This window comes from Rhincodon typus, chromosome 7 (assembly GCF_021869965.1).
Source record: "Rhincodon typus isolate 14 chromosome 7, sRhiTyp1.1, whole genome shotgun sequence".
Taxonomy (NCBI): domain Eukaryota; kingdom Metazoa; phylum Chordata; class Chondrichthyes; order Orectolobiformes; family Rhincodontidae; genus Rhincodon; species Rhincodon typus.
In genome coordinates, this window is record NC_063338.1 from 4,621,042 (window position 1) to 4,632,910 (window position 11,869).

An 11,869-nucleotide genomic window follows, 5' to 3' on the forward strand; every position below is an offset into this window, starting at 1 on the left:
ACGTGCAAACTCCGCACAGACAGTCGCCCAAGGGTGGAATCAAACCCGAGTCCCTAGCACTGTGAGGCAGCAATGCTAACCACTGAGCCACCGTGCTGCCCAAATATGGATGTAGCTGGTAAGGCATTTGTTATCCATTCCTAATTGTCCCTTAAACGTGGAGAGGTAGTCACTGGGCTTTAATTCAGGAACACAGAATGTTCTGAGGACCAGGTTCAAATCCCATTATGGAATCTGAATTTAATAAAAAAAAATTTGGAATTAAATGTCTGGCCAACACATGACTGCAGACCCACAGCAATATGGTAGACTCTTAACTGCCCTCTGGGCAATCAACACTAGCTTAGCCAGTGATGCCCACATCTCTGTGACTCTCTGGGTCAAATCAAGTCAATCCCATTGGAGTCACACGTCCTCTCCTAGATGACATTAGTGAACTGGATGGATTTTGACATCAAACCCCAATTACTGAAAGTGGCTCATAACTTCAGACATTTTTTAAGTAGGTGCCCTGTTAGGATTTGAAACCGTGTCCCTACAGTATTAGCCTTGAGTGCAGGGCCGGTGCGATTACGTTGTTGAGCAGCTGTCAGAGGCACAACACCCTCTGCCTGAGCCGGTCCAGGAGGTCAGATGGATGGGAAAACTCCAAGGTGGATTGTTGGGTTTCCATTGTCTCATAGGTGCGGGGAAAGGGTTAACTGTTGAGCATGTCAAATGATGAACTCTGACCCCTTGTTATTTGAAAGCTTTGGTTTCAGTTGAGGTTAGAATGGAAGATAAGGCCCACTCTTCAAAAAGGCCAGTGTCAGATTGACTGATCCACAAAGTCCCTTTTGCTCCAAGCTCCCCTGAGTGACCAGGTTTGTGGCTGTCATTGTTCCATAGTCATGTAATGACAGATACATTGGCCCACACAGGTGATGACTGACTGTCCTGTCAGTGTCTCCCCCTCGAAGCCTGTTCAGATCCTAGTATTAGAGAGTCATGTGTTCTGCTGCTTGTCTCCCCTGTCTGGCGCAGGTCGTTTGGGGTGGTGTTGTGGGAGCTACTGACTGGAGAGGTGCCCTACAAGGATGTCGATTCTTCTGCTATCATCTGGGGAGTGGGCAGTAACAGCCTGCACCTTCCTGTCCCATCCACCTGCCCCGATGGCTTCAAGATCCTCATGAAGCAAACCTGGTGAGTGATTCCCCCTATTCTCCTACCCCAACCCTATCCTTGAGGCTGAGGGTCAAAGTTAACATACATGGGGTCAGCCAATAGAAAAGCAACCTTGTTCTGGTGCAATTCCTCGTGAGAGTGTTTGGGCAGGAAGGAGAGAGAGAAAGGAGAGGAGACTGAGGGAAAGGGGTGAAGGAGGAGAGGGAGAGAGAGAAAGAGGGGTAAAGAGAGTGAGAGAAAGAAAGAAAGAAAGAGTTGGGTGAGGATAGAGAGAGTGCACCCAGCCTGGAGGAGGGGGAAGAGAGAGAGAATGAACTTGCCAGGGATGGGAAAGAGACTGGGGTGCAGAAGGAGAGAGAGACAGATTTGTGGGAGGAGAGAGAGACAGAGATGGGCCAGGATGGGGTGCAGAAGGAGTGAGAGAGAGAGACAAAGTTACAGGAGGAGAACGAGCCATGGTGGGGTGGGGGAAAGAAAGAGGTATTCAGAGAATGCGAGAGAAAAAAAGAAAACAAGCTTGACCAGGTTGAGGAGAAAGAGAGAGAGTCTGAGATGGAGGGAGAGACAGAGAGAAATAAGGAGCAGGGGAGAAAGAAAGAGAGACAGCTATGGGTTGGGGCTGGGGTAAGAAGGGGACAGAGTCTGGGTGGGTGGAGAGAAAGAGAGCGCCACAGGAGAGTAAGAGGTGTTTCTCAGCTCCTGGGTTTTGATGGGGCTCTAGATTGTGCAGCACAGGCTGGAGTTAAGGGAGACTGGTAGAATTGCCCATCTGAAACCGAGTGACGTGGGGAGAATACAAGAGCTTCAGGAACTTCACTGGGGGAGCACAGAATATTGTGTGAGATAGTTTCTTCCCACAAAGAGTGGATTGGACTCCTGTGCGATGCAGGGTGTGGGTGAACTAAGATTAGGGGACATTGATACAGATCTAATTGTGGGACCTGTCCCAGCTTATCCTGAGGATTAACTGCTGCCTGCTATTGCAGTTTGAACAGAGACAAATGCACTCTCACTGGAAACAAGCTTGTAAGGAGGGGGTACTTGGAGCTGACTGGCACACTGCTGTGTCGCTGTATATCATTACCCTACAGTGGCTACATGTGGCACTACAGTACAGTCGTAAGCCAAAACAATCTGTGTCATTGTCTTTCTATCTCTCTCTTCTTCCTAATCTGATGCTCCAGTGCAGTGCTTTGTCAGTTTGCTGTATTTGAATGAAGCTGTCCCTGTGCCGTCGTGTAAGGTTCCCTGAGCACTATTCCCAAGAGGCACAGTGAGTTCTCTCTGTTGATTTGACCAGTATTTGTGCCTTGAGCAACACCATTCTTGCCAGTTACTCTTTGCACACTGGATGTCATATTTCCCTGTGTAACAGCCAGTATCTTCTCTATACTCCAAGACTTCCTGATGCTGTCGGAGGTAGTTTCAAACGTTTCATGTTTTCCCTTCTGTTCTTCTCTTTCCTCCCCATCCCATTCCACACTCTCTCCATCTCTTCTTCCTTCCCTTCCCTCTCAGTTCTTTCTGCCTTTATCCTTCTGTCCCCCATTCTTTTTGTGTCACTTAGTATCCCCCTTTTTCTTTGTCTCTATCGTTCTATCTCCATCTCTCACTCTGTCTCTCTCCCTATTCTTCTCTCCTTCCTCTCTCTTTCCATCTCTATCCCCCTCTCCTGTCTCTCTCTGTCCCCCCCCCCACCCTTCTCTCTTCTTTCTGTTGTACTATCTCTGTCTTGGATATGATTGGCACTCCCTATCTCTCACCTGCTGTGTTCTGATACAGAGAACATCCTGTGATGGCCTCTTGTCTGGCGCCATCACTCCTACCTTTGGTACCACCCCCACCCCCGGATCAAATGATCTTCAAATCCCTTTCCTTGTGCCTGTCTGTTTCTCACCTATACACTGCCCATGGTTGTCATCACCCAGGGATGCCTAGCTCTGCCAGACCAGCACCCCATAACCCTCCACAGCCCTTTGTTTGGGATGAAGTGAGATCTCAATGAGCAAGCACTTTCTCCAAGACAATACTGAGATGGCCAAGGCAATTATCTACAGTCAGTACCGCAATCACTATGCCCATGCACTGTCTCCATCCATCACCATGGTCATTATCTGCAAGCTGGATTGACATGTCCCCATGAAACGTAATTCAGATTGCGCTTGTATAACATTCCTGTTATCTCGCCTGCCTTTGTTCATTTGCTGCTAAAACTCCTGCACTGAAAACCTTTGTTCCAGGAGACAAGGCAACACACCAGACCAGTCTCCAATCAACCACCCTGCCTATATCCTAACTTGTATCCAGTCTTCCTCATCAGTCCCTGACTTACTTCCTGACCTATGCTAGCTCTGGAGCCTGGCTTCAATATTCTCCTCTTTCATTTCCAATACCTCAATCAACTTTGCCCTTGCCAATCTCTGTAACCTCCTCCATTCCTACAGCTCTCATGCCTCCATCTAGCCTACACTGCCTCTCTGACTTACTTTGCTTCCTAGGCCTGAAACTCTGAAATTCCCTCTTGAAACTTTCTCACACTTCATTCCTTCCTTGTTAAAATGTACACCTTTGGTAAAGTTTTTTATATCCTATCCTAGGTTTGCGTTTTAGGGCTTAATGTCTGGTCTTTGGAGGGGCCGTGCAATGATTTGCTGCTCTATGTTTTCTAAATGCAAGTATTGTGTCTCTGCCTTTCTCACCAACTGATTTTGAATTTGTCTGATGATAAAGCTAATAAGTCACCAACACATTTTACTTGTTACTTTCTGTTTCTATTAATGGCAAAATTATCTCTCTCTTTCTGTCTTTGTCCTGTCTTTCAGGATCACTCTCTCTGAATCATTTCTCTCTCCTTTTCCCCATTCCTAAATTTGTCTCACTCTCTGCCGTTAACCCCTTCTGTATCTCTCTCCCTTTATGTACCACTTACTCTTTTTTTCCTGTCCCATTTCAGTCTGCCATTCCCTCCCTGTATCACACTATTTCTCTCTTTCTCACTTTCTATCTCTGTCCCACTATCCATGTCATGCCTTCCTTATACACTCTGTCCGTCTCACTGTGTCCCTCCCTCCCTGTCTCACTGTGTCTTTCCCTCCCTGAACACTGTGTCTGTCTCTTCCTCCTTGTACACACTCTCTTTCCCTTTGTCTCTCTCGCTGCCTCTGTCTCACCCTCTTTCTGTCTCCCTCTCTGTACACTTTTTCTCTTTCCTTCTGTCTGTCTGGCTCTTCTCTCTTCCCCCACCCTGTACATACTGATTGTCTGTGTCTCTCTATTCCTCAGTATCTGAGGTTGGGTGGGTGGGTGGAGGGGGAGGAGGTGGGGGGTGCAGGTGGTGTGGTTGTGCTTGTTATGACTTCAGCAGGGCGAATGTTGTTTTGAGTTATTCAGAACCTTTGGGAAACGCAGTCCATGTACAACAGACAAAGAGAGGGAGGGCAGCAGACACGTGAGTGATTACAGGCAGAGGTGGGTGAGGCTGTACAGTTGATGAAGGAGCTGCACTCTACTTTCAGGCACTGTAAACCTCGCAACCGACCATCATTCCGGCAGATTCTCCTCCACCTGGACATTGCATCTGCTGATGTGCTGGGCACCCCCCAAGAAACCTATTTTAAATCTCAGGTAAGCACGTGGCATTCCATTGTCATAGAGTCTGCTCCCAGCTTCCCAGCTTGGTGACTAGAATACGGTACCATCAGGCTGTCCTGGAGCCATCCCCTAGCAGTGAGGGAACAACTCACATAGAAAAGGAAACCAACAAGGGAAGTGGGAAAAGGGCAACTGTTATAAATTTTGGAAATCAAACTTCTATTTTTTGCAGCCCCAGGCTGCATGGGATACGGGGTTTTTTGTCTTTCAGAGTCAAAGGCAATGATGACATGAAGAAAATGTCATTGAGTCAAGGTGAAAGCGCAAGGTATTTGAAGATAAACATGAGTCACCTTTGATCAGAGTTTAAGCCCCTGGTGCTACTTCCATTGGTAATCACAGTAACTCTATTCAAAGAGCCAATACCGGGCATTGAGGTGGGCTATTTAAGATGAAAGCTAACTAGTATTTGGCTGTATAATTGGTTGCAGTGTGAGTGAACGGCGCAACCTGCTGAGTAGGACAGAGCAATTGGAGTATGGTGAATACTGGTTAAACTTGAGACATGGCTGTTGCCCTCAAATGATGCAGTCATGTCTGGCTATAGACATCACACAGGGTGAAGCCATCCAAGATGGCTTGAATTCAATTCCCAGTCTGTGCATGGTGAACACACCTCATTGCAGAACCACGACACTTGCTCTCGGTATTTGTCGTCCCATAGCGTGGGAATGGATATTTGCCAGGGTTCCTGATCTGGGTGCCTTCCCTGTGACCCTCACCCTATGGAAGTTGAGGATTCATTTCTGTTCATTCGTGATGTTTGTCCAATTGAATAGCCCACCAACAATCCCAGACCTCCAATCGCGTGCGAAGAGTGGCCATCTTGGGTGGGGTAGCAGAGATCGGAGAAGAATATTGTTTCAGTGTGAGTCTTTTGTTACTAAACTGCAGTCCTGGGTTTCATACCGTGAGAGCCCCCCTTGTAAATAAAGGGCACATTTGATTTGCAGGCTGAATGGAGGGAAGAAGTGAAGAAGCACTTTGAAAAAATAAAGAGTGAAGGGACATGCATCCATCGGTTAGATGAAGAATTAATCAGACGGAGGAGAGAGGAGCTAAGGTATGTTCGTTGCCTGACTGTAATGATTTGACTGACATGCTTGTGATCTTCCTGTTGGATTCAATAGCATTTTGGGGCATTCTGCATATACAACATCGTTGCAGTAAGACATAATCAAAACCTCAGATGGTACAATGGCTCAGTGATTAATACTGGTGCCTCACAGTGCCAGGAACCCAGGTTTGAATCCACCCTTGGGTGACTTTTGTCTTTGCACATTCTCTCCATGTCTGCATGGGTTTCCTCTGGGTGGTCATGTTTCTTTCCACAGTCCAAAGATGTGCTGGTTAGGTGGATTGGCTGTGCTAAATTGCCCATCATCTGGTGATGAGCAGGCTTGGTGAATTAGCCATGGGAAATGCAGCGTTGCAGGGTCTGGGTGGGGTGCTCTTCAGGAGTTTGGTGTGGTCTCAATGGGCAAAATAGTTTGCTTCCACACTAGGAATTCTAGACTCATATAATATAGTACCTCCCCTGTAACTTAAATCACTGGCTTGACAGTGTTAGGAGGCCCAGCATCTTTCCTCCTATTTGGTGTTATTTCCAGTCAGTCACCATATAACCCACTCACCCAGTTTTGAACTTTGCAAACTTGATCATAGAATCCCTACAGTGTGGAAACAGGCCGTTTGGCCCGACAAGTCCACACCAACCCTCAGAGCATCCCACCCAGAACCCATCCCGCTATACCCCTCCTAATCTACTCATCCCTGAACACTATGGGCAATTTAGCATGGCCAATCTACCATATCCTTGGACTGCGGGAGGAGTCTGGAGAACGCAGACACAGGGAGAATGTGCAAACTCCACACATACATTTGCCCAAGGGTGGAATCGAACCCGGGTCCCTAGCGCTGTGCCATCGTGCCACACCACTCAACCCCTGGTTTACAAAACTAGTGCTCTGTCACTAGTTATCGTAACCAGCCAGTGCGGTTGGTTTTCTGGTACAGCCTCTCACCTCATCAAGACCTAGGGGTTACCAGGTCTTCAGAACTGCCCACAGGAATGATGGCACCCTCCAAGGAGCAAAACCTAAGACAAAACTCAGAAGACACACAAAGAAAGTGGTGTGCTTTATTTTTTACGTTTCATTAATGGATTATTGTTTGAAATTTCTGGGGTGGGAAAAGGCAGTTGCATGACTAGAAAGCAAAAGGTAGAGTGGGGGGTGATTGAGGTAGTAGTGATGGTTGGTGAAACTCCAATTGAGTTGGCAAACTTCATTCAAGGAAGCTGCCCCCTTGTCTCATATGCGCACGCACAAACATTCACTCAAACAGACAGACACATACACACACTCAAGACACACAAACACACACTTTCTCTCACACAGACTGACACGGATGTTCTCTCTCTCTCTCTGTCACACACACACACACACACACAGTGCCTGAGACAAACTTTGACCCTGAGCACAAAAGCCAAGTTGTGAGGGGCAGGAGTAGAAATGGAGATTCTAAGTGATGGGAAACCTAGATGTTTGTTTGTTTGTTTGCCAATGTTACAATTTTAACCCTCATTTCTCAAAGAGATTTGGCAGTAGTGTTAGAAACTCATCGTTAAGGCTCCAGTGTGGCTCTTGACCTCTTGGAGGAAGCTATTCAGTCCCAGTACCTGTGTCTTTTGTTCCAGGCATGCCTTAGACATCAGAGAACACTACGAGAAGAAGCTGGAACGAGCAAACAACCTCTACATGGAACTGAGTGCAATCATGTTGCAACTGGAGATCAGGGAGAAGGAACTCATACAGTATGTATAAAAGCCACTGTTGCAATCTGAAATTGTGTAAGTCTGAGTGAAAACTGCTTCTGAAATGAGAGGGGACAGGTCCTGGTTCTGGTTCAGTCCCCAGTTTGATGCAGCTGAATGTCCTGCAAAGCCACTGTTAGTGCAGCTGAGATTTAATGGTAATAATATCCAGAAACTGCGGATGCTGGAGGTCAAAATAAAAACAAAGTGCTGAAGAAACTCGGCAAGTCTGGTAGCATTTGTGGTGACAGAGAAACCAGAATTAATGTTTTGAGTCTGGTAGGACTCCTTCAGAATTGAAACAGAGTCCTGAAGATTAGTTTGCAAATGGAAGGGACTTTTATCATTTTTCTCTGCACTTGGAGCTGAACGTACAAGTAGACACAGGAAGCATTCTTCCTGATTGTACATGAACAAGTCATCTAGGATTTTACACCCAATAGCTTTGTGGTCTCTCTTACTGACTGTAGATTTTTTATTTGCGACTTTGCTTTTGAACTCAATTGAAATTTTCAGGCTGCCAGAATGGGATTTGTACTTGTATTTTCTGGAATATTAGTTCAGATATATGAACCCATCCTAAGTTGCTGCCTGCACCTTAGCCTGCTCCAAATGCATTCGAATGATCGTCCCTGAGCTGGATGGATATTGGTTGTGAAGGGCAAGGGAGAGGTGCCAGTGAGAGAGAGCTAGGTGTCGTTGACATTCACCTGGAAGCTGGCTGACGACTTTTCTGCAGAGTGTGAAAACAAGAGAGAGGAGGGGGAAAAGGACAAATCTTGGGGGTACGTGTGGAGGGGCTCCTCCAAAGGTGGGGTTTGAAGAGATGCGACTGCTAGAGGTACTCAGACTATAATCCGACAGATAATGAGTGGGGCCAGAAAGCAGCACCTCACTCATGCTGGACATAGTGTGTTGGAACAGTTTTGAATCCAAATTTGAGTGCTTCTATTGATTTGTTACATAGCTTCAAACCTCTCTGTCTCTGTAAACCCCTCCAGCTCTTCAATCTATCTACATTTATGTCTCATTTCTGCAGCATTGATGTTACAATAACAGGCAGTGATATCATTCACTACTAGTTATAGTTCAGCTGAGCTGTAGGTGGGACTTGTCTGGACCCATCCTTCCGCTTAAATTATATATTTTTTTGATTGCGACGTTGTTCCTCAGTCATCCCACCACCTCTCCTTTTTCTCTTTTTGATCACACCTGATTTGGATAGTATTCTATTACTGATCTCAACCTAACTGCACACATAGTTCATTATTGTTACCGCTTTCTGATTTTTCTGTGTAAATCAATTATCCGAGCTGACCCAATGTCTGTCTTCTGTTTGTGCAGATGTTTTAGTTTGACTTCAGCATTTCCTTCATCCTGAGATTTTTATTTTACTTGTCTGATTGAATGTCCATGCATCTTACCCTCCTTCAATTTCTGACCCAAATCCTGATCTGTGCAAGATGAAAAACTTTGACTAAATGTACCTTTTTTCCAGCAATACTCAATACATTTTCTTCCTCCTTGAAACAGGGGTATCATCAGCAAGGCCAGAATTTATTGTAAACCCCTGTCTACCTGTGAGACGGGAGGTAGTGTGGGTTTATCTGTTTCTGTAGAAACCTGTTCTAGATGGTCTCCAGTGGTCTCTACCATGCAGAATTACATAGCGTATAGCAAAACTTTCCTTCATGACCAGAACCTGCTCCAATTTTCTCTCCCTGTGCAGACAGTGAACATGGTGTATCACCCATCTCTTGATGTCCAAGTGACCCAGGCTGCAAGGTCCAGACCACTGTGTCACTTCTGACTCTGGACTAGTCCTCACTTTCACGATCGTTTCATCAAGAGTCACGAAAACCTCAGTCGGGGTTATGCACTTTGGCAAGAATAGAAGAGCTGAATATTATTTAAATGGAAAAAGACTGCCAAAAGCTATGGACCAGACAGACTTGGGAGTCCTTGTGCACGAGTCACACAAAGCTAGCATCCAGGTTCAGTGGCTAATAGGGAAGGCAATTGGAATGTTGGCCTTTATTTCAAAGGGAATGAATTATAAAAGCAGGGAGGTTTTGCTAAAACTATACAAAGTACTAGTCAGACCATAGCTGCCTTATCTAAGGAAAGATATACTGGCATTGGAGCAGTCCGGGAAGTGGTTCTCTTATCGTGACAGGTTCCGTAGATTGGGCCTGTATTCATTGGAATATAGATGAATGAAAGATGTCCTTATTGAAAAATACAAGATTCTTAAGAGGATTTGACAGGGTAGATGCAGAGAGGTTGCTTCCTCTTGTGGGAGAGTCTAGGACCAGAGGGCATCATCTTAGAATAAAGGATCACACATTTAAGAAACAGAAGAGGACAATTTTTTTTTCCCCTCTTTTGGAGGATAATAAATCTATGGCGTTCTGTACCACAGAGGGCTGTTGAGGCTGGGTCATTAAGTATATTCAAAGCTGAAATGGACAGATTTTTAATCAGTAAGGGAATCGAGGGTTATGGGGAGTTGAGGATTATCACATCAACCATTCATCTCATTGTATGGCAGGTTTGCGGATGGGCTGAACAGCCTACTTTTGTTCCTACGTTTTATGGCCAGGCCAGGCCCAGGGGGCATGCTATTGTTAATTGAAGAGTCCCCACTGCTGCTGGAGCTACTTCCCTTCCCCATCCTGTGAACCCAGCAGTGAACTCCCTCACCTACAGAGCAGAGCACGGGCCTTTACCCAACAACACTGAGCACGGCCTTGTAAAGATCTACCTCCTCTCCCCTTCCCGGAGGCCTAAGCAGTTTTTGTTGTGTTACAGGCGTGAACAAGCCGTGGAGAAGAAATACCCTGGGTCATACAAGCGACACCTGGTCAGGCCGATCATTCGCACCAACGCTGTCGAGAAACTGATCAAAAAGAAAGCCTCAAGCCACAAACCTGGAGCCCAAGGCAAGCGGTAGGTATCGGCTCACAACCTGGTGGCAGACATAACAACAACCCTCAGTGCAGTCAGAAAACAGAGGGGATGTGATGTAATCCACTAGGCTCAGCACCCAGAGATAAGAAGATGGGAAACTCTGTCATTGGATACAAAGGAAATAGTGGAAGGAGGGGTCTTCAGCTGCACTTTAAACCTTGCCAATTTCCCTGTGGCTGGATGGACTATGTAGTTACTTACCCAAAGGCAGAGCTGTATACTCTGCTCCCAACAAGTCACCACCACTGAGAGAAGGCAGGGTTTGTTATTTGTCGACACTCGCGGTCTCATCACCGTCACGAGGCGGGAGCCCATCATTGACAGTTTGGGGAGTCCATCGGTGACACGAGGCGGGGGAACAATCGGCTCGGCGACGTTCTTACCCTACTGTCACATTACGTCCACATCCTCGGGTGGACCTGGAGTGGCAGCTCCCCCTCTTGCACACAGTGGGATTGTCCGAGCTAACGGCGGCGGCTCGCGGTCCCCACGCGCAAATACGATGCGCACTACCCTCACAACCACCCAACCACCCACCCACCCACCCGTCCGCCCAGCCATGCACCTCACCACGTGACCACAACCGCCTGCAGCCTTCACCTCTTCGTGACCTTTTGGCACATTTCCAACAACACTAAGAGTTAGGAAGGGGATAGGTCAGTCCAGGGAGGACGGACAGGTCAAGGGGGCGGGATGAGGTTGGTCGGTAGGAGATGGAGGTGCGGCTTGAGGTGGGAGGAGGGGATAGGTGGGAGGAAGAACAGGTTAGGGAGGCAGGGACGAGCTGGACTGGTTTTGGGATGCGGTGGGGGGAGGGGAGATTTTAAAACTTGTGAAATCCACATTGATACCATTCGGCTGCAGGGTTCCCAAGCGGAATATGAGTTGCTGTTCCTGCAACCTTCGGGTGGCAACTCATCCCTCACACCCCGTCCACGCAATAAAAACCAAAAAAGAATCCCCCTCGTCCTCACGTACCACCCCACCAACCTCCGGATCCAACGCATCATCCTCTGACACTTCCGCCATCTGCAATCCGACCCCACCACCAAAGACATCTTTCCCTCCCCACCTTTATCTGCTTTCCGGAGGGACAACTCTCTCCGTGACTCCCTCGTCCGCTCCACACTCCCCTCCAGCTCCACCACACCCGGCACTTTTCCCTGCAACCGCAGGAAGTGCGACACCTGCCCCCATACCTCCTCCCTCACCCCCATCCCAGGCCCCAAGAAGACTTTCCACATCAAGCAGATGTTCACCTGCACATCT

The 11,869-nt window shown here is 47.3% G+C and overlaps 1 protein-coding gene across 1 annotated transcript in view; it reads left to right on the plus strand.

Moving 5' to 3' along the window:
• The window catches only part of si:ch211-45c16.2 (mitogen-activated protein kinase kinase kinase 13), a 72,256-nt gene that overhangs the window by 36,445 nt on the left and 23,942 nt on the right, over window positions 1-11,869 (plus strand). Inside the window, exons 5-9 of the mRNA XM_048598565.1 lie at window positions 1,024-1,182; window positions 4,680-4,788; window positions 5,769-5,878; window positions 7,514-7,630; window positions 10,442-10,579. Coding sequence (XP_048454522.1) covers window positions 1,024-1,182; window positions 4,680-4,788; window positions 5,769-5,878; window positions 7,514-7,630; window positions 10,442-10,579 — 633 coding nt within the window. The remainder of the gene's footprint in view (window positions 1-1,023; window positions 1,183-4,679; window positions 4,789-5,768; window positions 5,879-7,513; window positions 7,631-10,441; window positions 10,580-11,869) is intronic.